The sequence below is a fragment of the Ostrea edulis genome, unplaced genomic scaffold (genome assembly GCF_947568905.1).
Source record: "Ostrea edulis unplaced genomic scaffold, xbOstEdul1.1 scaffold_62, whole genome shotgun sequence".
NCBI lineage: Eukaryota > Metazoa > Mollusca > Bivalvia > Ostreida > Ostreidae > Ostrea > Ostrea edulis.
In genome coordinates this window covers 45,001-72,437 of record NW_026606038.1, presented here as the reverse complement: position 1 = coordinate 72,437, position 27,437 = coordinate 45,001, and the positions used below count along the sequence as shown (strand labels likewise).

Below are 27,437 nucleotides of genomic sequence, written 5' to 3'. Positions count from 1 at the left end.
CTGAATAGAAATGTGCTGTGAAACATGGTGGATGCTAACAAGTATTTACTCTGGCAAAAGTTGTATTGCATTGGGCCATCCTGTATATTTTACAGTATGTTTCTGGGGAAGAAAACCCAGCGTTCCACACAAGGATTTGCTTTAAAGTCCTCAATAAGTGGGCCTTCACTGCTTATGCGAATAAGAGCTTCTACTTTTGTTGGATCTTTTGCTGAACAATCAGTACCAGCATCAATAAGAACACTACATCCCGAGTTTGTAATTGTCTGTGAAAATTAGCAGCAACAGTTGCCCCGCTCGACTTATTGCTAATAATGCAGTCACGGACAAAGACATGTCTCTTACTAGCTGTTACCGTGAATAGTAACACTTCCACGTTTGAAAGATGTACACCCGGTCGAGGCGAAATCGGACAATGGGTTATTGACCTCACAAATTCTGCAAAACATTTTGCCATCTCTGTATATCAACCATGAAAATTCCTTCAGCCATTTCAGGATTGGGGTTCTTCCTTTACTTTTGCATTTTTCTTACACAGCTACGCCATCTTTAGATGCAGAACTTTCTCCATGTGATTCTTGAATTTCTTCGTTACATGTACTAGGCTGGGGCTTCTACTTTTTACTACTAGTAAATACAAAGTGCTGTAACCATCGTTTTCCTGCCATCTTGATTGCTTTCAAACGCTGCTTTGACCCAGACTGAAAAATATTCAGAGTTCTGATCCTGATTATAAAATTTTACTGGATGCTCAGTTTTTCTTCACTCGCAAAAATGCGACTGAATTATAATCTCTAGTCACAAAATTGATTTTCTGGTCACAAATGCATGCGACCGTTTTACTCGCAACATGGAGCAGACGTACTGCATGGATACTGTATAAAATCTAAATGCATACTTAGGAATAGCAGAAAAAGATATACAAAAAATGGTGAATTTCACAACCCAGGGTTATGACTTTAGGATGAGTCCAAATTAGTCATATATTTTGATGTTTTAATGTTAATACACCTATTATTTAAAGCCTTTCATCAGTGTATGCACTTTTGAGGGCAGTGAAATTTTAAGAACACGTGCTCAAGTGAGCTTTTCTGATCACCTGTTGTCTGTCATCTGTCTGTAAACTTGTTTAAGCTCACCTGAGCCGAAGGCTCAAGTGAGCTTTTCTGATCAAAATTTGTCCGTTGTCTGTCGGCGTTGTTGTAAACTTTTCACATTTTCATCTTCTCAAGAACCACTTGGCCAATTATAACCAAACTTGGCCAAAAGCATCCTTGGGTGAAGGGCTTTCAAGTTTGTTCAAATGAAGAGTCATGCCCCCTTCAAAGGGGAGATAATCACAAAAATGCAAAATAGGGTGGGGTCATTTAAAAATCTTCTCAAGTACTATTGGGCCAGAAGAGCTGAAATTTACATGAAAGCTTACTTACATAGTGCAGATTCAAGTTTGTTAAAATCATGGACCCTGGGGTTTGGATGGGGCCACAATAGGGGATCAATAGTTTTACATACACATATATAGGAAAAATCTTCTTCACAAGAACCACTGAGCCAGAATAGCTGAGATTTACATGAAGGCTTCCTGACATAGTGCAGATTCAAGGAAAAATCTTTAAAAATTTTCTTTTGAAAAACTACTGGGCCAGAAAAGTGAAAATTTACATGAAAGCTTTCTGACAAAGTGCAGATTCAAGTTTGTTAAAATCATGGCCCCAGGGGGTAAGATGGGGCCACAGTAGGGGATCAAAGTTTTACATACAAATATATAGGGAAAATCTTGAAAAACTTCTTTTCAAAAACTACTGGGCCAGGAAAGTGTAAATTTACATGAAAGCTTCCTGACTTAATACAGATTCAAGTTTGTTAAAATTATGGCCCCCGGGGGTACGAGTTCCCTATATATATATATATATATATATATATATATATATATCAAAAACTACTGGGTCAGGAAAGTGTAACTTTACATGAAAGCTTCCTGACATTTTGCAGATTCAACTTTGTTAAAATTATGCCATGCCCCCCCCCCCCCCCCCCCCCCCCCCCACTTGAGGTGACAATAAGGATCAAAGTTGTACATATAGGGAAAATCTCGAAAAATCATCTTCTCAAGAACCACTGTGCCAGAAAAGCTGAGATTTACATGAAAGCTTCCTGACATAGAGCAGATTCAAGTTTGTAAAACTCATGACCCCAGGGGCTAGGATGGGGCCACAATAGGGGATCAAAGTTTTACATAGGAATGTATATAGGTAAAATCTTTTGAAAATCTTCTTTTTAAGAACCACTGAGCTAGGAAAGTAGTTTTCATGAAAGCTTTCTTACACAATGCAGATTGAAGTTTGTTAAAATCATGGCTTCTGGGGGTAGGGTGGGGCCAAAATAGGGAATCAAAGTTTTCCATACAAATATATAGGGAAAATCTTTTAAAATCTTCTTCTCAAAAACCAATGGGCCAGGAAAGTTTACATTTACATGAAAGCTTTCTGACATAGTGCAGATTCAGTTTTGTAAAAATTATGGCCCCCGGGAGTAGGTTGGGCTGGGCCACAATAGGAATCAAAGTTTTACATGCGAATATATAGAAAAATCTTTAAATATGAGCCAAGGTGACTCAGGTGAGCAATGCATGTGGCCCATGGGCCTCTTGTTCTGCTTTGGTGTTTGTATGAAATTCAGTATGATGAAACAATTATTGCATGTAGTTGAGGGTAACATTGAAAATTTTCACCCCTTGAGAAACCAATGATCCAGGCAGGCAATGTGCCAAGAGCCTCTTCTATTTATGAATGATGAAATATGTAGTATAACCAAATTCTTGATTTTGTTTCAGATATATGGCGAAATTATTATTGATACATGGTTTTCTGTTCTTTCACATTGGTAAGTAAAATCTTACTTTTGACATATAAGCAATGTGAAGTTTATAAAGATATCGACCTTGAAATGCAATGCTACAGTACACAACACAAGTTTTATGCGATATGGTGGAAAAATTTGTCCAAAACATGGCGGAGTCGGTCCTTTTAAATTGTTGGCACCTTTGAAGTCCTATTTTTTTTAGCGAGCTAGACTTTGAAGTCTACGAAGGATTTCCATGGATGTCACCGTGTACCTCCGTGTGATAAAACAAAGATAGTGTTAAATCTAGGATCTAGAGAGGGCACACATATTATATGCTCAAAAGGGCACTTTTCGTCGCGGCAAGACAATTTCGGGACACTTTCATTTTATCATACTATGATAGTAATAGAATGATCATTTTGCCTCTTTAAAAGTTAATACCTGCGACCTTGATTTAACACTTTTCAATCAACCTTGTGAAATAAAGAACAATTGTGTATATTAACAAATATTTTATTACATTTATATTTACATTAAAATAAAAAAGCTCTTGGCTCTGCGATGGAATCTTGAATGGTGCCTGGCTTAGATGAAGAACACACCTCCTGGGATTCATCTCTCCTTGAGAAGGATAGAGAATCTGGCCTAAAATATTTAGAAAAATTCTTTGAAAATTTGTCTTAAAAGAGCATGACTTTGTTCTAATTAAATTCTGTTTATGGGGGAATTGCTCGTAGAAGTTCCATTGATAAAAACATTCACCTCTTGCACATTTGAGATATCTCGCCAATTGCTGAGATATCTCTAGTTTTATTTACACTTGCTCTGGGATTTGGATGCTAATCGACACCTTTGTTGTAAATTTCCAATCTTTATTTCAACACACATTCAACAATCATCCACAGCATTTTTATACCCCCTGAACGAAGTTCTGGGGAGTATATAGGAATCACTCTGTCCGTCTGTCTGTCTACAGATTCGTGTCCGGGCCATAATTTCTTTGTTCTTTGACATAGGCATACCATATTTGACACATGAGTGTATCACCATGAGATGATGTGTCATGTACCTTCATGACCTCCATATGACCTTGACCTCAAGGTCAAAATGAAACGTTTTTACAATGGATTCGTGTCAGGGCCATGACTTCTTTGTTCTTTGACATAGGCATACCATATTTGACACATGAGTGTATCACAATGGGATGATGTGTAAAGTACTTTCATGACCTCTATATGACCTTGAACTTTAACCTCAAGGTCAAAATTGATTATAGGGTTTTGACATAGTCATACCATAAGACATGGGTGTATCACCATGAGACTATGTGTCATGTACATTCATGACCCCTTTATGACCTTGACCTTTGATCTCAAGGTCAAAATGATAGGTTTATGCCATGGATTTGTGTTCGGACTATATCTTCCATTTTCTTCTACAAAGGCATACCATATTTTTACACTCAGGAAAGAGGTAATTTATACCTATTAACAACACCCTTTGGGAGATTGGGGTAAGCGGGGGGTATTCTTAGTGAGCATTGCTCACAGTACATCTTGTTGTGTTGGTAGTACCAACCTCAATCACCAAATTTATTCACAATGATAAATTGACTTCATCATCATGATCAGTAAACATTGAATACAATTTTTATTTACATAATTATGGTCCTCTGGGAATCTAAGCAAATAATGCAGTGATGATACATGGCTACATTTGATAGAAATCTCATCTTAATAGAAGTCATTTAAATTAAATAGCCTAAAATAAAAGTCAAATCTTGAACTTTGACCTCGACCAGCTGATCGTAAACTTGTGCAGGTGACACACCAGCCCATCTTCGCTAGCCAAGGGTTTACGATCCGCTCCGCTTCTCTACAAACCCTTGGCAGACTTAGTGCGATTTTCGTAGCTTTGAGTGGCACCATCTAGCGGATGGAGAAAACAACTCTGTTTGGATTACATCATGCTTATCCAATGAAAATGCATGTTTTAGCTACTATTTAAAAGTTGTTTAGAAATGGCTGCACTCGTTGTTTAGAAATGGCTGCACTCAGAGAGTAACGCAATGTGGTATGCAAATTATTCAAAATATCAATAATAAATTTAACTATCTCTTAATTGCATACTTGAAAAAGAAATCAGTGAGAATTTTATTAAGAAAATAAACATGTGTGAACCCAGGAAATACATTTAGTCGTTGAGCCTACGTCTAAAAATAACCCCACGTGTGTAAGGTGAATTCCAAATTGAGGAAAATAGCTCTGACGCAACTGTCTAAATCTGGGATAGATAGAACATAAAACAACGAATTACCAAGAGATGTTTGATATTAAACTTATGGTATGGTACTGTAGTAAATAAAATGCACTTCTTTACGCAGATACGAGTCTGAACTGCGCACGTGGCATCATTGGTTTGGATATGTATTTGATACATGGCCGAGTGACAGTTGTAGGTATTTAAATTCCTTTGTTTTGCACGTGATTTAACGTAACATGTTCTCTGATTGAGCAGTGGACTTTCCCTGCGTCCAATCATATGCTGAAAGTTGAGGCTAAGAAAATCGCACTAAATCTGCCAAGGGTTTGTAGAGAAGCGGAACGGATCGTAAACCCTTGGCTAGTGAAGATGACACCAGCCTAATTTGTAAACTTTCATAAAACGATTAACAAAGATAGTAACTGAAATAAAATCAGGTTGTTAATCAATCTGAAATAATTTCAAATAATTTTCATTTTCTGATTCCTTCTAAAAACAATACAGTTTAATGGCTGAGTTTTTTCCAAGTCACCTCGATCAGCTGATCGGTTATTGTATTTTTGTAGTATTTATTCAGTTACACAAATATACAAGTATCGGGTTCTCCTGAGGGAGGCTCACCTCATCTGGTTTATGTAGACTATCATAGGAAATCGGGGATCGTCTTGGAATTCGTCTGTATCAGTCCGCATCAGCTATGCAAGTGTCACATGTAGCTAGGCCGTGCGCAAAACCTGTGCATGGCCTACGTCATCCCGGTAGCTGGGCGAGTCGTTCCCAGAACGGCTCTCCCCCATTTACTACCCTCCCCATTTTCTCCGAAAGGATGGGGTCCACAGCCTACACTGGCATGAACGTGGGAAAGAAGTTCATTTAAGGTGGACGCCCAACACCCTGCCCAGAGGCACTCCTCCAGGGCAAAAACAAGGTAGACAGGGCTGAAGCCCACCAGAGAAGGACAACGGGGCGCTGCCAGCGCCCGCCTAGATAAGGTTAGGGGACGGTCCGGGTTGTGTCCAGAAAGGTGGGAGGTCCAGGGTAGTGCAACATTCTTACCATTCCGCCGCCAGATACACCAATAGGCGCTGGAGAGATACTGGTTGCTCGGGGTACTCCACCACGCCGACCCACTCCACCATGTGTCCAGGTGAATGCCCTGTAGGTGGTTTCTCAGCCATCTACGTCCAACAGAGCCCGAACGGGCATGGGTCCTCCCCGAGCCCCATGCGGAAAAGCAGTTTCCAGAACGGGGGCCCTCGGTGGTGTTGCACCTGTGAGATACATTTTCTGCTAACGTTGACCTTGACCTTCTATTTAGCCAAGCCCCATTTATGTACAGGAATTTTAACCATGAGTTGACCTTGGTTATAATCTCATTCACAATGACATTTCAAAAACTTATCAATAGTTAACCCTAAACATTTGACCTGATCACTTGCTTTGATGACATGATTATGACACTTGACTTCAAACTGACCTTCATTAGAGAGCTTGCGACTAGGGCCGAACAGGATACATTAAGTTTTCCCGAGATGAAGTGACAACTTGTTGTCTACTAGCCAATCAGAGCAATTTTGTAGGACTTTGCCAAGTTTCATTGAAATGACCTTTGGATCTCTATGTGAATACAGGATTGCACTATCGTCTGCATATAAGATCAACTTACAGTCTTCATCGACGCTAGTTGACATGTCATTGACATAACATAAAAATAATAATGGGCCTAAAATACTCCCTTGGGGTACGTACCCCACATGCAATTTCCCTATGGTCAGAAAGATTTGCCCCCACACCTTACCACTTCAGAGACCTGCCTGTTAAGTATGATTTAAACCAGTCACTTTCAATTCCCATAATGTCGAACTTATTACATAAAATTTCATGATCAACAGTATCAAATGCCTTTTGTAAATCTAACATTATCATACCTGTAAAAAGTCCTTTGAATGTGTTCTCCCTAATATGATCTAATAGGTGAATATTTAAAGACAAGTATCAGTAGAAAATTTGCTTCGAAAGCCAGATTGGAACTCATACAACATGTTTCTTTGTAGAAAATCTTTCAATTGAACATAAACACTTTTTTCAAGGATCTTTGACACAACACTTACTGGTTACTTACTGGTCTATAATTACCTACTTGCAGAGGACTGCCCTTCTTAAACAAAGGTTTTACTCTTGCTTATTTCATACTGATTGGTACAATTCCAGAAACAATAGATGGCTTAGTGATTGATGTTATTGGCATTTTGATAACACTTGCCCCTAACTTAAAAAAATTTAGCAGAAATATCATCCAGACCAGTGCTTTTTGTGACATTAAGATTGCAAAGTTCTTCATGTACAAAAGTTTCGGATACCACATTTAAAACAAAACGGTTGTTATATAAAAAAAATTCTGCATAAAAACTTCTAAAATATTCTGACAGCACATCGTATGTACCTTTAGCAGTAGGCAAGGCTTCTACAAGTTTAGAAGCAACAGTTGTGATAAAAGTGTTAAAATGATTGGCTATTTCAAATTCAATATGGCAGATGTTATCATCAGTATTTAGAACAATCTTTTTGTCCTTCTTTTGACTTCTATATCCAAGATTCTTCAATTGTTGCCAAAGTTTTTTCGGATCATCTTTGTTTTCTTCAATTTTCAGTGATGTGTGTTCTGACTTTGCTTTCAATATTTTACGCTATAATAAATTTCTTGCTCTATAGAAAAAATTTTGTGATCTTGTTTTCTACTTTTTCTAAAAATGTGTAAAAGTCTATCCCTTTCTGTGATTAGTTCTAATATTTCATGATTCATCCATGGTTCAGTTCTTTGCTTTAACCTCACTTCTTTGATGGGAGCAAATTTATTAATTTAAATTACATTTAAAAAAATATCTTTAAAACTAACCCAATTATTTTCTACATATTCAGACATTGTACAACATGACCAATCATGTTTTTCCAATTCCTCAATAAATAATTCAGAATCAAACTTTTTCATGGATCTGATTTTGACAGTATGATGCTCATGAATTTAACCTTTTGAAATTTTTCTTGTGCAGTAAATAAGATTATGATCACTCAAACCCATTGTGATGGTTCCTGATTGAACAAACTTGTCATCATTGTTTGTAAGTATATGGTCAATAAGTGTTGAACTTCTCTCAGTGATTCTGGTTGGATCTGAAATTAACTGTTTAAGACTGAATAAATTCAATATGTTCTTGTGCCCTTCGTATAGTGTGTCTTTCTTGTTATGCATGTCAATGTTAAAATCACCAAGGGTAACACTGTCTAAATCAGAGCGCAGTCCACTCAAACACTCTTCAAATTTTCTAAAAATGTTTGGTCATGAGGGGCTCTATAGACCACGCCCACTATGAAAGGTTTTGTTTTTGGAAAATGGATTTCCGCCCAAATTGATTCGCAGTTATTCGAGTCGAGATCTTTTTTCATTGACTCAATGTGCTCATCTCCTATTTCCACTCTGCTCTGGCTCACCTTCCGCCCTTAGAACTTTATCTGTGACTGGAGAAGAGCACACTTTTTCGGCTTAAACTTCAAGTTGAATTCCCGGAAGCGCACAAACACCGCCCTCAAGTTGGCCAGGTGGTCCTCAAAATCTTGCCCCAAGACCAAGGCATCGTCAAGGAAGGCAAGGACAATACTCCAGGTCAAACCTCTCAACACCAAATTCATGGCTCTAGAGAAAGTGGTGGGCGCATTACGCAGCCCAAACCCCATGCACACAAACTCAAACAGGCCATAGTGGGTTACAAAAGCTGTCTTCTTCTGGTCTTTTGGGTGGATTTTAATTTGGTGAAAGGCGGAGTTGGCATCCAATTTAGAGAACCACACATTCCAAGAGAGAATATCCATTCACTCATCTATCAGCGGCAGGGGGAAAACATCTTTCTGGGTGACGTTGTTAAGCCGCCGATAATCCAGGCACCACCTAGCATTCCCATCCTTTTTCCATATCAGGACAGGGGTCGACGCCCACTCAGACAAAGAGGGTTGTATCACTCCGACATCTAGCATTTTCTGTAGGTGGGCCTCTTCCTCATCAACAAAGAATAGGGGTGTCCTCTGCATCCTCTCTTTGATGGGGGCCGCATCTTCAGTGTCGATCTTGTGTTCAAGCAGGTGTCTCAAATGTTCCGGCATTTCCTGTGCCCCCAGTTCCCCTCAGGGCCTATCCACCAGGGAACAAACTTCCCTAAACAGGTAAAGCACAGGAACATAAAGACAAGCCTCAACCGCAGCTCCTAGTATGCTCACTTCTTGTAGGGTCACATCTTGATCCGAGGGGTTTACCAAACAGATCTGGGAGGATTTCCCACTAGTATGGTATATGTGAGGCATCAGCAAAATGTTCGAAAACCTCTCAATGCTGGGTGCCACCATATAATCTGCTGTCAAGGCGGGAAGGGCATATAGCTACAGAACTGGCGGGGACACACCTTCCGAGCTAACAAAACCCTAACCTCGTCCTTGAGTTCTGCTCTGCCAAAGGTTATGTGTATTGTCTTTACTTCCATATAGAGTGTGCTGTGAGCAATCCAAGTCTAACTTGGCCTTACGCCCCCGTAAGAAATCTACCCCAAGCAACATAGGGTCCTTAAGTGGTGCCACATACAAGTCCACATTGTGGACGTTCTCCCCCACTTCAGCAGAGCTCCAAGTCACATCTGGTATCAGGTCGCAAAATGGCAACCTAGAAATATTTATGGTTGCCATTTTCAAATTTCTAGTCGCCATTTTCAAAATTTCTACTCACCATCGTAAAAGATTTTGTAAATAAGATCTACAAGTTGGTTTTTTTTCAACTTGAATATCTTTCAAGAAAAAAAATCAACACCCATGTATGCCTTTTGTTTGTTTTATTTTTAAAATGAATAGAGATGTGCTGTGAAACATGTTGGATGCTAACAAGTCAAGTATTTCCTCTGGCAAAAGTTGTATTGCGTTGGGCCATCCTGTATATTTTATAGTACGCTTCTGGGGAAGAAAACCCAGCGTTCCACACAAGGATTTGCTTTAAAGTCCTCAATAAGTGGACCTTCACTGCTTATGCGAATCAGAGCTTCTACTTTTGTTGGATCTTTTGCTGAACAATCAGTACCAGCATCAATAAGAACACTACATCTCGAGTTTGTAATTGTCTGTGAAAATTAGCAGCAACAGTTGCTCCATTCGACTTACTGCTAATAATGCAGTCACGGACAAAGACGTGTCTCTTGCTGTTACCGTGAATAGTCACACTTCCACATTTGAAAGATGTACACCAGGTCGTGGTGAAATCGGACAATGGGTGTCCAGAAATGGTGGACGTTGCTGGCTGATTGGCCTCACAAATTCTGCAAAACATTTTGCAATCTCTGTATATCAAACACGAAAATTCCTTCAGCCATTAGGACTGGGGTTCTTCCTTTACTTTTGCATTTTTCTTTAGACACGGCTACGTCATCTTTAAATGCAGAACTCTTTCTGTGTGATTCTTGAATTTCTTCGTTACATGTACTAGGCTGAGGCTTCTACTTTTTATTACTGATAAATCCAAAGTGCGTTAACCCTCGTTTTCCCGCCATCTTGATTGCTTTCAAATGATGTTTTGACCGAGACTGAAAAATATTTATTCAGACTTCCGATCCTGATTATGAAATTTTACTGGATGCCCAATTTTTCTCTACTTGCGAAAATGCAACTTAATTATAATCTCTAGTCGCAAAATCGATTTTCTGGTCGCAAATGCGACCGTTTTACTCGCAACTTGGAGCACTGACTTGGATGGAGAATGGGTCCTCAATAAATCCCTTCAATCTGGCGTCCGCTCCTGCCTGCATCAGGGTGATATGTCGCTTGATTGGGGGCTTACACTCCAGTGAGTTATACTGCTCCGTCCCCAGCACACTCACTTCAGCCCCGGTATCCACCACGGCCTCCACAGGTGAGCCCTGCACCCACAGTAGCACTGCATATCTCATTGCGGGTGTCACCTGGCCAATGGTAATGCACCGATCGCCTTTCCCTGGAGTCTGTCCCTGGGGTACAGTCCCCAAGCCTACTTGTCCCTGGTTCCTAGGGCCTCCTTTCCCACTCCCTAAGACGATCGAACTCCAGCCCAATCTCTGGGCTACAATCATGATCTATATCCTCCTCTTTGTTGTCCTCAGAGAATAAGGTGGGTGAACATTTGGGCATCTTAAAGTGCACCCGCCTTCGCTTCCTCGGGCGCCCTTGTTTCAAACAAGAACGTCTCATCTATCTGTCGGGGGTGTCTGGTCCCTGGATTGTATGGCTACCTGTATCTGCGCACCCAGGGGACAACACACGAACAGCACCAGATGATTCCTGTTAATGTGAGGGCTTCTCCTGTGCTGTGGCTGACGGTCATTCCTAGCGGAGGGGGTTGACGGTTCCTTCTGTGCCTCTTGACCTCTGATACATGGGCACTCCTTATGGAAATGCCCGAGTTCGCCGCACTTGAAACAAGTCAGGGGAGCCGGTTCCGGAGTCAAATCCCTTGGTTTGGGGGAGGCTGGGCGAGGTGTCAATGCAGGGCCCTGGGATTGATTACTGTCCCTCAAAGCGGCCTCCATGCGTTGCATTCAGTGTAATAGCTCCCCAAGGTCATCTCTAGAGTTCCGGTCTGGAGAAGATTCTCGTGATCCTGCCCCCACTTGGCGTACTTTGGAATGAAGGGGGGGGGGGCAACTTTGGCGAGAATGGTATAAGTACTGCATCAGGTCTACTGAGGCGCCTCTTCCACCATTTTCGGCTGTCCGTCCAGGGCGTAGAGCCCCACAACCCGGTCCTCTGCCCCATAGCATAGCCGTGTCACTGCTTGGGGATGAATGTCAGCCAGAGTAGGGAATGCATGGGTCGCCAACGTGAGTATATGCGATCCACCCACTGTCGCAAAGTCTCGCTGTCTGATTGGGTGGCCGACTGAAAGTTCAGATAAATTTCATGTATTGAAAGATAAACTGCACCATAATAATTTCCTTGAACCAGACATTACTATCAATGAAATAAAGGCTGCCTTAAAGTTCCTGAAAAATGGGAAGAGTTTTCCCATGGATATGATATCAAATGAAATGTTGAAAAATGGGTGTGTGTGTGTCTGTAATGTTGAAACCTCTGGAAAAACTGTTTTAACTTTATACTTAATTCTAGTGTATTAATTCCCAAGAAGCTAGAATGAGAGCTATTTAGTATTGTTGTACAAATCTGGTAATAGGCTTGATCCTAGCAACAACAGAGGTAATGTATGTAAAACTTTTACTGTACCAATTCTGATGCACCAGATGCGCATTTTGACAAATAATGTCTCTTCAGTGATGCTCAACCGAAATGTTTGAAATCTGAAATAACAATAAACTTGCTAGAGCTATTATAGGGAAAAACAGAGTGCCAAAAGAGTGGAGTCAAATTCAATTACCTCAAATCTAGGAAAACTTTTCAATAGAATAATCCATACTAAGGCTACTTGAATTTGTAAACTCTATGTCACTGATAAGTGAAAATCAAATTGGTTTCAAAGAAAATTGTAGAACATCAGACCACTTGTTCTTTATAAAAACAATAATTGACCATTACAAAAACAAAAAAGTATATGCGGCTTTTATTGATCTTAGAAATGCATTTGACACTGTATGGAGATTGAGTTTATTTTATAAACTCCTTGAATCTAATATTTCCCAAAAATTGTTTACATTTTTTGGCACACTGTTTTTGACTATAATAGCTCTAAAACGTCATTGTTATTTCGGATTTCAAACATTTCGGTTGAGCATTACTGAAGAGACATAATTTGTCGAAATGCACATCTGGTGCATCAAAATTGGTACCGTATAAGTTTTACATTATGACCCCAGGGTCGAGGCCTCTGCTGGTGGACAGTTATTGAAAATTTCCCGTGTTCGATCTACCACTGTTGTAAAAAAAAAAAAAAAAAAAAAGCACCTTTTTGTCTCCCTTTCAATCCCACCAAAAACTCAGACACCGTCAACTTTCCGTCCCTTGTGAAATTTTCTTTTACCAAATTTACTTTTGTCAACTTCAACAAATTTTCCCACTCCTCCTATTTTTTCTGAATTCTTCTATAAAATGCAGGTACACACCTCTCTGGAATAATTGTACCAATCAACAACAGTTTGACTTGCAATTTCAAGTTTGTGTCTCACGAAACTTTCACTAGCTTTGTATACCCAGAAATATGTTATTAACAGCGTTGATTTGTGCTTTTCAAACCAGGTATCAGTCCTGATGGAAATTTTGTTGTTGCACATTTTGTTAGAACATCTCTATACAAATCTGTCGCTTGAATTAACTTCCAAGGCTCTTAGCTCTGGTTTAGGTTCTAGAGAATCATAAAATGTCTCAGAAATACAGGTTATCATGGAACCTGTGTCCACTAAAGCTTTGGTTTCTTGACCACTGTCGTGAAACTCGGACAGTTTAGTAATCCTTATTTGTGATCATAGAAATCTATTGACACTTATATTATGTATTATATGCCGTACTATGACTTCATAATAGTATGACGTCATAAACGTTACCACGACGTCATGTGAATAGCATATACTATACATTTATTGCATGATAGTGAGGGAGATATGAAGATTTATTCACCCAAGAAAAATCATATTCCCCGAGGGGAATATGATTTTTCTTGGGTGAATAAATCTTCATATCTCCCGAACATTCATGCAATAAATTGTTTATTATACCGAAACAAGGCAAGACTACAAAAGTACGTTTGAAATTGGAGTCCGCTCATCTACATTGTATGTAGCTGGGATCGTCCTAACGGTAACACCGCGCCGACAACGTATTACGGTAGAAGTTACAAACAACGAAATACAGTTATATGATAACCAGTTTTTGTATTTCCATTCTCCTTGAGTGCTGATTTACTTGCTTGTTTTTGTATCAACCAAAACCAAAACCATGCGATTCAACTGTGTATCAGAGACCCGCATATTTTGTGTCTTACGAACTATGAAAGTAGAATGACTTGGACTTATTGTGACGTCACAATACACTTCATCTACCTTGACGTTAAATTTATAGAAAATGCACGAGGCTGCCCAAGGGGTAAATATGATAGGGAAATATGATGTCTGAGAGGGAGATATGAAGTTTTGTCCTCCCTGGCACGTGACCGTCTAGACCAATCAGATTACGCGTTGCATGGCATTCTCATACTGAGGTATAATAATACAGTTTTACTTCAGAGTTCAAATAAACACTGTACAGAACAGATGTGTTTTCATATCTTCCGGTTACATAACCCCAACATTCTAGACATTGGTGCCGTGACCATTGGTATAGCATAACCAGAATAGAAATGGATATTACAAAATTGAAGGCAATACGTTCCGGTCAGCGTGGTGCAATTACAAGGATTTTTAAGAGAATTCCAGAAACAGAGGATGATAATTCAAAAGCTGAAATGGTGAAACTATTGCAAGAGAAACAGAATCTATTGGAGAAGATCAACGCAGATATTCTGGAGGGATTAGCAAATGAAGAAGAGATACAAACCGAAATTGAGGAATCAGATGAGTATATGTTAGATTTAAGACTCAAGTTACAAGAATTGAAAAAGGATACATTGCCAAACAAAACTCAGTCTGCTTCTGCTAGGATTTATGAAAACGTTCATACTTCTTCACCTTTGAATTGGAATGTTAATGCGCCACAGTTTATTCATTGCAATGACTCTTCCCAGAAAAGTTTTGGAAACAGTAAGATTCAAAATCATAAACTGCCAAAACTGAACTTGCCTGTATTCTCTGACATATATGTGCAGTCTAGAGTCACTTGGTACATACCCTGACACTTATTCAGCACTTATTCAGCACTATTAGTACCGGCAGTCATGAAAAAAATCCCACAAGAATTCCTCAGAGAAATAACTCATCAGAATGGAGATGACAACTGGGATATACATACAATCTGTAAAGCAATAAAAAAGGAACTCGCTGTGCATGAGATGTCCGACTTCAACAATATTGGTTACAGTGAACAAAATATAACTTCAAGCTTTATAACTAGAGCTAATACAAGGAGGAAGCCAGGAAACTTTGCACCGAGAAAGGGAGCCCAGTTGGATGAGAAACTATGCATTTTCAGCAATGAAAACCACAGCCCAGTAAATTGTAGCCTGGACCACAACAGGAAACTGGAGAAAATCAAAATGGATAAGTTGTGTTTCAATTGTCTTGGCAGACACAAAGTGGCAGATTGCAAATCCAACAAAACATGCAAAAGGTGTAATCGGCGTCACCATACTAGTATATGTACACGACAGGAGGATGCAGTGGAAGTACCTGTGGAACAACAGAAGACCAAAGTATCAACACACTCATCTAGCATTGTTAGTCTGCATGCTACCTCATCCAGATCTTCTCAAGTTCTTCTAAAGACAGCAGTGACAGAGGTACAGTCCAGGAATGGAACAGAATGTCAAGGAAATATCGTGTTTGATGAGGGATCACAACGATCATTTATCAACCAAAAATTAGCATCTGAATTCCAGCTTGAGGTAATTGGAAAAGAAGTACTCAATGTTGCAGGATTTGGATCGAAGAAAACCGAAGTACGTCACCTTGACAGAGTACTACTGACTATCATCGGTGAAGGAAACCAGTACATACCAATAGATGTACTTGTCGTTCCACAAATTGGTGTTCCGATTCAAACCCACTTAGCAGAGATAAACCAACTACCACATCTACGTCATTTGAAGCTAGCACGTGCCAGTCCAAGTGATCAACCATTTGAAATAGAAATACTTATTGGAGCGGATTACTACTGGGACTTCATCATGAACCATGTAGTACGTGGCAACGGACCAACTGCTGTCAAATCCAAAATAGGATACCTGCTATTTGGACCATCAAATGGAAATGCCAAAGCAAATACAACAGGTGACAAAGTGTGTGCTGCAATAGTGGACAGAAATCCAGATTATCCCTCTGCTGATTATGGTCGTCCTATGTACGACTCCCGCCCACAGAATGACTATGGTCGCCCATCATAGGATTACAATCAACCCTCCTACCATCCTCAGCAGGGCCAGGGCTATGGCCAGGGGATATATGACCCACCCATACAGTATCAGAGAGCTCCATACCCTCCCGTGAAAGGGGAACAAGCCAACAGACGGCAGGATGAAATGTATCGCCAAGAGGCCTCACCTTCCCAACAACCCAATCAAACAGTAATGTACGACCACAACCAGGTGTCTCAGCAACTCCATGAAGAGCGATGGGAAAAATACGATTATTTGAAAGAGGCAAATCCGGGTACCCCTCGTGGCCCTCCCATCCTACCTGTGGGCCTCAATATACCCATCGAGGATGAGAGACACAAAATTTCAGAGCTCGGGAAGAAGCCGTATCGAGAGGAGTTACCAAGGCAACAAAAGGAACAAATTCTGAACCGAGCCCAGAACCAGCTAGAGATTCCAGGAATTGACCATTGCCAGCCATATTCTGACCCCCTTCCTCAAAACACCCCTCCCCAAGACCGCCCTCCCTCGGGGAGACGGGACCCCAAGTCTTGCATGCAAATTGCTTTTGTTCCAGAGAAGAGAGTTATGCCCCCTCCACACCAGGCCAATATTTGCCACGACGATTACGGACAATACTGCAGGCAAAATGAACATGAAGTTCGAATTGAGAACAAAATGAGGAATAACTAACAGCAAGACCAATTGTGAGACTTTTTCCACTTCAAATTAATGAAAAGGACAATAGTGCAAGTGATTAGAATCTGTGACTAAATATCCATCTAAAAATTCACAACGCGAATGAACCTCATAATTTTTGTATATATTTTTTGTACATTTTGGCGGCCCCAGGATGTCGTGAAACTCGGATAGTTTAGTAATCCTTATTTGTGATCATAGAAATCTATTGACACTTATATTATGTATTATATGCCGTACTATGACTTCATAATAGTATGACGTCATAAACGTTATGACTTTATGATTTTATTTTTGTGGTACATTAAGCAAATAAAACATTTGAAACATTATGTTTAATGTGACTTACAAAAAGTCTACAAGCCCATCGGACTTCCTGATTTTTAATTTTCACTGACCCGACCGTAAAATTCACTGGCCTCGGTCTTTGGACCACTGAGTTTTCGTGAAGACTGGAGTTTGGAACCACTTCTTCAAATAAAGTTATACTTTACTTATAACTCGGGTACAAAAAAGTTATACTCATATATAAGTTATCAAAGTTACAAAAAAGTTATACCTGACAAAAGTTATGAAGAAAGTTACAAAAAAGTTATACCCAACAAAAGTTATGGAAAAGTTACAAAAAAGTTACACCCAACAAAAGTTATGGAAAAAGTTACAAAAAAGTTATACCAAACAAAAGTTATGAAGAAAGTTACAAAAAAGTTATACCCAACAAAAGTTACAAAAAAGTTATACCCGACAAAAGTTATGGAGAAAGTTACAAAAAAGTTATACCCAACAAAAGTTATGGAAAAAGTTATACCAAACAAAAGTTATGAAGAAAGTTACAAAAAAGTTATACCCAACAAAAGTTATGGAAAAGTTACAAAAAAGTTATACCCGACAAAAGTTATGGAGAAAGTTACAAAAAAGTTATACCCAACAAAAGTTATGGAAAAAGTTATACCCGACAAAAGTTATAGAAAAGTTACAAAAAAGATGGGATAATAAGACATTACCGATTATAAACAGCGACTATTATTGGTATAATTAATTTCATTTATAAAGAGGGCCTCCATGGCCGAGTGGTTAGAGCATCGCGCTCCAAATCACATGGCCTCTCACCTCTGTCGGCGTGGGTTCGAATCCCGCTCGCGCCGGTAAGTGAGAAAGTTTCCCAGTTTACTTTCGGAAGGTCGGTGGTCTCTTCCAAGGTACATTGTATCTGGGTTTTCTCTTCCACCAATAAAAACTGGGCGCCACCAGATAACTGAAAAAATTGTTGAGCGTGGCGGAAAACATCAAACAATCAATCATTTATAAAGTTTGGTACAGAAATATAAAAAAATATTTATCACTAACTCTTTGTACATATTATCACATTGAAAATTGGACAATCCCTCATGAAGGGAATCTCATATATATATATATATATATATATCACATTACTGAATGTATAAAAGTTAGGTCTGTTTCATGTTCTGGAGGCTGACTTGGGAACTAATCTTGGTCCTCATCGAAAACTTGACAATGGCCTCTGAATCCCGGCATCGAGGAAATAAGCACCGCCTTCAATTTTACCTGGTCTGTAAACCCCTGTCAATCAGGAGAAATTTAGCTTCAGATTGGATGCTAGAAATTGATGGACATTTAGTTACTAATCCGTGTGTATACATTGTCCACCTCGTCTCTCGATCGAGGCGTCCGTGAAATCTTTTGATGTTTACCGCGTAGTATGCCAGCTCAATAGAGAAAGTTTTGATAAGAAAAGTATTACATCTATAGTCACAAAATATAATGTATTGAGTAGAAAATCTTACATATAATTACATCAATTATAATAGATTATGATGGGTTGTGTTTAGGAAGAGGTGCGATAGAAAATTATGGATAGAACATAATTTACATGGACATGGATTTTATGCTCAAGAGACTGTACCGACTCTCATTGGAAATGTCGTGTTTATATATTATTATCAAAATTTTAATTATGAGTAAATACGTCATTAAAATTCCGTTTATATTCAGTTGAAATTTTATCAGCGTCATTTTACGACGAAACATGGCAACAAAAGTAACCGCAACTCTATCAGAAGAGAAATTATCCGCTGTAAGGGCCCTTTTTGCATAATGGTTGGGATTGGGATGCCGAGGAAGAAGGAGTTATATCTGAGGAAGTACCCTCTTCGCCTGGACCAGCTATTAAGGGAAATGCCAGAAGAGCTGAATGTCCCGTCTGTTGGTGTAGGCCGTGCATTATGGACGAGTCGCACAGACAACTTTGGTGGCCAGAAAATCCCGGTGTGCCGTCCAGAAGAAATAAATCTAACAGAAAAAAACTTTATAAGAAATTCTGGACTATGTTGAGTCATCGTGGGGTGTGGGACGATGATCGTTATATCGCCAGAAAATCCGCCGCAGTACGAAGGGATTCTCGTAGGAATCTGTATGTTTGGCAGACGCACGGATACAAGAGAGACATCATGCCTGACTGTGTTATTTGTAAAGTCCGAGCATGGTATCCAAACCTTGAATTTGACAGCCTTACGTGGGACATTTGTGGCAGTAAAGAACAGACTAGCTGTAGATAGTTTACTTTATTTCATCATGATTATAATTAAGAATTTTCTGCCTAATTTTTCAATGGCTAAGGTCCTCAATTACAAATTAAATTTATCGTGCTTTAACATGTTTGATTCATTAATTTTTTTTATCAATATTTTGAATAACATGCACAAGAAAAATAATTGCACTTATGATTTATCTTACGAAAACGTACAGGTAACACAGGTTACATTCTTCCCTCGGGGCTTCACACCTGCTTAAAATTAGCTCCGCCCCCAACTAAACTTACCTGAAGTAAACCGACCGGTCGAAAAACTCGGTCTTTAAATGAAAAAGAAAATACTCTAGTAACCAACTGTCATTGATTCTCCAACTTAAAAGATGGATGTCAGAAAGTAACCAACTAGCTGTCATTGATTCTCCAATTTAAAAGATGGATGTCAGAAATTACAAGTTTTTTTTGTTTTCACCTTATGCATCTTCACAAATTGAAAGAAATGTGGGTGACTGGTTATTCTTATTCAAAGTTAAACAATTTGTTATTGGTGTTATATAAACAATTTATTAATTAGATTATGATCTCTTGCCAAGAATAGTGTTTAAAATGGTCTTTTCAAGACCTTCCTTTTCATTTGCACTGCACCAGTTAGGTTCCCCCTCCTGACAAGTTCCACTTGTTTTTTTGTTTTTGTTTTTTTTGGTTTATATAAAGCTTGTATATCTATGAGATAAACGTAGATCCCACTACCAGGCATCAGCTCCATCATCTAGAATAAGAAAAAGAAGCCAAGATAAAAGAAAATCACAATCCATTTATTTCAAAGCTTTATTATTATTAAAAATATTTCTTTAAAAAGACTCAAAAACTTTTTCAACCTCCAGTTAACTTTTTTTTATTACTCATTCCGAAATTTTCTTATCTAATTTATAGCTTTTTTAACTTCATGTGAATAAAAAAAAATTTTCTCCCTACTTTCCTACTCGACCCTTTTTATCCCGAGTCGGGAGAGGCCTAGAGGGCAAGCAAATATTTTCTTAAAGATGGCCTAATAAATATTTTTTTCAGTATTAGGGAAGGGAAATTCTATACTATTATAAACACATTTTCTTATTTCTAAATCATGTAAATTTTCATAATCGTACTTTTATTATTTAAAAATGTTTGTCCACATAAGAATATGTAGTTTGTCAGCAAAATGGAGGGAATCAAGAAGGGCTAATATGTAGGACTGTATAGTCCAACTGCAGTTTTAATTATCCTCAAGTTAAAATAAACTTAATACATTCTGACAAAATTTTTGTAAATATTGGAAACAGAAACTTGCTTGAAAAGGCCTACCTAAGATCTTGGTGGGATGCACGCCAGAAAAGCCATGGCAGCTGGCTTTCACCAAATCCCCAACTTTATACTGGCAAAACTCCTTTCTTGGATCTTTGATGTGTGATATGGTTATGATGCTGACCTTTTCTTCCTCTATCCACTCCATAAGGGCATACATGGTTCGTTAAACAAAGTAATAATAGAACCTTTCAACTTTCACCTTCTTGAAACGACGCTATCTTGTTTGAAAATGGAGAGCAGAGCCGATTTGACCAATCAGCGATTAGAGGAAATACCGGAATCAAGGAATTAAAAACCTTTATGACTTCAAATGATTAAAAATCGTAAAGTATATACGTGAGAATTTTTTTAGTTATCAGTTTTGCTGAAATTGATCAGGAACAATCAAACGTATTTTTCTTAATAGTACGTAAATACCCGATTCGCACACTTCCGGTTATTCCGGATGTAAACGAAGAAGGCGCCATTTTAAAAACAAAGATTGAAAGAAAAGCGAAACACTCCGACTCGTCACTGCTCCGAAGCTATGTACCCTCACAAACGTGGTAGCTACCAGGTTTTCCATGCCGATAAGTCTAATTCAACACTCAAAGTATCCCTTTGGCGAATGCAACAAGGAAAAGACAACATTTCATCAGAAAATTTCGACAATTGAAGTGTGGCGTGTGAAACTGTTGGCCCTGTCGCCATTATGATTATCGATGCCTTTCATGAGAAATCATTTAACCAGGTTAGTTTTCGTTACGATTATGTACCGTAACTGTTGATGTAGTTGAAAGGTAACAAGTTTCTAGATTTCGTTTTATGCATTATATTCTGATGCTTGTAAATGATCCAATATTCATAATCATAAGTTACAAGCCCAGCATGTAGCTATTATTTTATTTATTACATTTTATTTGTGAATTTTTATTTCCCCTCAGAAATGATTTCAAATTGTAAAATGTTTAAATGCAGTGTCAAGCAGATTTATTTACTTATTTCTTTTTTACGTCATCAGTCACATTGTGATATATAGATATCATAGGTTATATGATCGATATATATAATGTACTTCTCTAGCCAATCAATTGACATGTTGCACCGAACATTATATAGAAAAATTTGTGCTATTTATGTACTTTTACAATATTTGTTTTGTTTTTAGTTGCTTCAAGATGTTGCTGAAGAACCTGCTTTCTTACCATATCATATATGTTGACAGAGATTCAGAATGAGACAGATCAAGACAAAGAGTTTGATATATAATCCTACACCTGACAGAAAAAGTTGAGGATCTTGGACCACCTTGGTGCTCATCTTGTTTCTATTTTGAGGATTGTAATGGATAATTGAGACACCTTTTCCATGGCATTCAACATATTGAAACCCAAATAGCATTTGCGGTTTGTGTTCATCAGCAGCTACTGAGTCGACGTTGCCCCAAGCTCTGAAGTTTGACAGCAGTGAACTGGAACAGACAGGGTTGCTGTTATTGGAGCCTATGTAAAAGACCTTTGAAATCTGAGGAACAGGCAGTCCTTTTGACCTTAGCTGGAAAGTATAGATCCGTGTGGTTTTCTTCAAAAGAACTACTTGTGGACCAACAGGTTGTTCACAGTGTTGACTATAAGTCAACTACAAGGAGAGACAACAAAATAATTCGATTCAAGGAAACGTTCATTGGGAGAGTAGAAACTTTTGTTAAAGTAACAGGACATGGCTCTGTAGAAGTTCATGGATAGAGACAATGCAGTAGCTGACCATCGACATCAACAAAGTTTTTTAAACAATCACATGGTTCAATTGAAACCACCATCCTGAAGAGTGCAAGCTGCACTTGTCCAGGATATTTTGGATGTTTGTGTTTGTGTGACTACAAATGAAAAACTTAGTTTTGTTTCCACAGTTCCTAACAGGATTGAACAGGGATATAACATGAACATGTTCAATGTCCAGAACAGAGACATCATTTAACAGTCATACCTTGTTTTGTGTCACATTTACCAATGAGATTTGAATATAGAAATATTTTTTAATACTTTTTTGGAAAAGACATTTTTATATGCCTGTGATGAAGTTAATTTTCATATTAGTTAGGTTTTTGTGGTATTGTCTGTAAATAGTTGTTTATGCTTGTAAGGTGTTTCCGTAGTGTGAGTGTTGGTCGATAAGGCTATTTTTAGCATACCGGTTTGGTCAGTCAGAGTAGCGGCTGTTTGTCAAGCGTGCGGTCACGTTTTCATGCTGTCCAGCAGGGGTCTTTTCTTGACGAATTCCAGAAGTTAGTCTGGGTAATGGGTAGCCAGAGAGAGAAACATTTTACTGTGTGGGCATAGGTTTTCTCCAGCCAGTAAGCTATTTTTGTGTGAAAATATTTGCGAGGTTTCGGGTTAATTTTCTCGTGTATTGTGTTTTCTATTTTGTTGTTAACCAAGTCACTTTGTGTATAGGTTTTAGGTTAAGTTATTGCTATTTCAGTGCAGAGGGGATTTAAGAAGCTATCTGGGCCATATCAGGCAGTACTCTCAGCGTTTCAGTAGGTGCTCAGCGTGGGAATCAAAACACGTGAGACCGCACTGTGCATGGGTGTTCCACGTGGTTGACTCGGCAATTATTTTGTGGGCCTAGTGTTGCCATTGCTTTAAAGTCGGCGTTACCCAGTATCGTTGTTCAGTGAGAGACCTGTGAGTCCGGGATTGGAAGCGGAGGGGTTGTTCGCGCTGTATGGAGACCTGGTGGTGCCAAGTGTGACGTGGCGTTAAATTGAATTGTGCTGAGTAGCCAAACTTTCATATGGAGTTTCAGTAAATTAACATTTTATCAAAAAGGAATTTGAGAAATTTTGTATATACAAAACGTAATTTACTACTGTTTAACTTTTTCTGTAGTTAACAGAATTTGCTACTATTTGAACCATTTTTGTAATACATTTATTACCAGTTACATTTTCAGCCTGGAATGACATATTTGTTGTATTAACTATTGAATTGTCTTGACAGTTATACATTATATTGATTGTCAATATTGCCAGGTTTATTTATACCAATTTATATTTTCTTTCTCGGTGAGAGAGTATGTGTGTGTGAACGTGAAAGTGTGATTTCCTTGTTTTTCAAACATCTCTATATTTCTTATCTTATTGCTAAATAAATTTTCTTTTTATTATTCTACGATTTATCATTTTCTCTATTGCCTACACAAAATCCAAAAGAACTTCATTACAATGCCTTAATTTGATTTTCATAGACTATGCATACCTAAATTGATGAATATTGATTCTTTTAACATGGAACAGAAGTCCATATGGACTTATTTTTAATAAATACTGTGACATATCTCATACATGTGTTCAGTTCATTTTTCGTTTCAATTAAACAATTTGACCTGCCATTCTCCATAAACAGCACCTAGTGGTAATTGATCAACAATCATCATTTTGAATTCTCAGCGTATAAAGTTCATTAAAAATATAATATATAGAATGTTTTATTGATCGTACAATGCATTTATTATTCTATAAGTAAGGATCCTGGATTTTGTAATTTTTCCATGCAATTTCTAATCAATTCCTTAATCATCCCCCCAAAAGAAAAAGATTTAAAAATTCAACATTGAAATTTCCCTCTGACTAGCTTTTTTGTGGCAAAATAAGAAATGCCACAGTTCACTGAAGTGTTTGAAAGTGAATAATCACTAAAAATTTACAAAAGTCAATCCAGTTAAAGACCCAATTTTAAGATAATGCCCCAAAATTGTAAACTGCCTGTCAATCAAACATTTAACAATATATCTCAGGTGGAGGGACATCTGCAGACACTGGTCTCCAGCTACCCCAGAGAGGTGTTTTGATAACAATAACAGCCAGTATCTACAGGCATTCTTTAGATCTTGAGGAAGCCCAGTATACCAGAGTTTTAATAGCATTGACCTGTCCACAACTGCTATTTTCTTGTAATTCAATTGTTTTTAAAAAGACCCCTGAACACTGGAATTTCAATAGTATTTTCCCCCCCTTTATATACATGTATAATATAAATTACACAATCAGAAATCAATTAGCTATGTTCCTCAGGACACTTTCTAATTATTGGTGGAAACTTACTAATTAAAGAAATAAGTTATTTTTCCTTTGAAACAATCCTGTATATTTCAAATGAAATAGTGTCCTATGAGAATCCCCGGTCCTTAGATGATTTTCCTAGGGGACTGTTATCTTCTAAGGGCTTACTGGCTACTGCTTAGTGGATGCTAGGTTCATTCTGGTATGGATGGAACGATGATTGTATGATTCTGGATAAACTGGAGAGACAGTCTGAGAAATGAGACGCTCGGGTACATGTTGTTTGATGTCATGATATGCTTAATGTAAAAACCTTTTCCCTTCATTCGATCATTTATGATGCTGTTACGTACGTGAAATGTCAGGGCGCCTTTATGGCATCAGGCCATTTCAAACCTATTTTAAAATGTAACACTTGAGGATTATGAAATTAAAGCACTTGTGTTAAAATTTTAACTTTGTGTACTGTTTATTTTATTTCTTTTATGTATAGCATTCAATTTATTCTCATCAATTTATACAGTAACGTGAGGATCTGGTTTAGAATAGGTCCTCAATACCCTTTGCTTGTCGTAAGAGGCGATTAAAAGGGGTGGTCCTTCGGATGAGACTGCAAAACCTGAGGCCCGGCCCATATCACAGCAGGTGTGGTATGATAAAGATCAATCCCTCCCTGCTCAAAGGTTGTAAGCGCTAAGCATAGGCCTACATTTTGCAGCCCTTCACCGGCAAGGGTGACGTCTAAAATCATGAGTGAAAAAATTCTTGAAAGGGACGTTAAACAGTATAAAACCAAGTCATCAATTTATACAAATTAACAAATAATGTAATTAGTGCCTTTTTATGTACAAGATACAAAGCAGTAAATTTTGAGGTTTTAACGTCAATAGGTGACATATTGCAATTGTTCCACCTCCATAGTTTCCATCATACATTAGCAATTGAGCATGTAATTATATAACTACCCTTCCAATTTATGAAGTTCAAGTCATTAAAAGTTATTTCAACTTATTTGTATTTGTAAATTAAGTAAATCTCTCTATTATTCCAGGTGCTTTTCTATGTCTTGAATTCAAACCAGATGGAGACACAGTTAAAGGGGCAACAGTGAGTCTCGTGTGCACCATTGACCCATTAAGCTTCACTTCTGCTATCTCCCTGACCTTGGATGGCAGTTCCAAAACATCATGTGACAATGCAAATTCATGCAATCCATCAAACAGTGATGCTGGTAGATATGTATATTCATCAAACTCCTCAGCAGTAACAGTGACAATCACTTCTTTAAGCCATACAAGTGACACTGGAACTTGGACGTGCTCAATAGCATCATCATCACCCAAAGAATATGCTCTTGTTGTTCAAAGTAAGTATTGATGTTGATTCTAATGCATATTGAATTATATCTTTAGTTACCTACCAGTATTGCATTAAGGAAGTTAGCTCCTGAGCTTTTGGGTACAACTGCGCAGGATGCTACAACTAAGTATTTACTGGTTCAATACTGATCCCATTGGTGCAAATATATTACACATCCAGCAATTTTTTTCTACCCACTGGTACTCAGTAGCGGTGAATCGATATATCGAAATGTACCGGTATACGCCTGTCCAGCGATATACGATACAGTGTTTATACGATACGATATAATGTTGGGGTTAAAAATAGCCCTTTTAATAGTCGGGATCGAAGTGCATAATTTAAAAATGGCTTCTAACAGGAACACAATTCCTCAGACTTTAATCCCCTCTTTTTCATTGTGACATTGGAGATTCCTCAGACTTCAATCCCCGCTTTTTCATTGTGACATTGGAGTTTCCTCAGACTTTAATCCCCATTTTTACATTGTGACACATCGGAGATTTCTCAAGACTTTAATCCCCGCTTTTACATTGTGACATTGGAGTTTCCTCAGACTTTAATTGTCATTGTTTGTTTTGTTATGAAATAAAAGATATTAAACCACTTCATTTTTTTAAAATTTTGATATTTTACTTCAGAAAATGCTTAACTACGTTGTATATCCAATATATCGGATATCGCATCAGAAATATTGTATCGTATCGTATCGGAAAATCTTGAGCAATACACACCCCTAGTACTCAGTATGGCACCGGTACCGATTCGATTGTGAAAAATAGCGTCAAAATCGAACAAATTGGAATTTTCTACCAATGTATCGGCAAATGATTTCAACTATAAGAAAAGGAAAAAAAGAACAAAACAAGAAGTATTCCTCTCTTTACAAACTTTTTACGGTAATATTTGCTGTTGTGAAACATAAGGAATCATCGTAGGCTCGTTTTAAAATAATCATAGCTATACAACACGCGCACTGCCATGTTTTGTACTTTCGATTTAATACCTGAAGTAAACATTTTAGTTAACTCGTATAACGTTTCGGACTAAGTAAATTACGATGTCAGCTGTCTATTTTTCGGCAATTGAATTGGGAATTTTTAGTCTCAAAATTGGGAAAATCTACAGTTTTTGGCATTGCGAATGGTACCAGTTATGTAAGGGAAAAAAATGCTGCACATCTATTGCTGAACCCTATCCACTTGAAAATTTTTGTGTCAATTCAAATTTTGAAAGGGTTTGACAGGGACTATATTTTGTGGCGGAAGGATTCACTAATCAAAAAGTTCTAATTCTGCATGATATTACAGTTTCTGTTTCATCGAATG

At 38.2% G+C, this 27,437-nt stretch overlaps 1 protein-coding gene across 1 annotated transcript in view; it reads left to right on the top strand.

Moving 5' to 3' along the window:
* Positions 1-27,437, top strand: part of LOC130051172 (uncharacterized) — a 96,647-nt gene that overhangs the window by 24,867 nt on the left and 44,343 nt on the right. Inside the window, exons 2-3 of the mRNA XM_056152536.1 lie at positions 2,834-2,883; positions 25,802-26,116. Coding sequence (XP_056008511.1) covers positions 2,838-2,883; positions 25,802-26,116 — 361 coding nt within the window. The 5' untranslated portion in view covers positions 2,834-2,837. The remainder of the gene's footprint in view (positions 1-2,833; positions 2,884-25,801; positions 26,117-27,437) is intronic.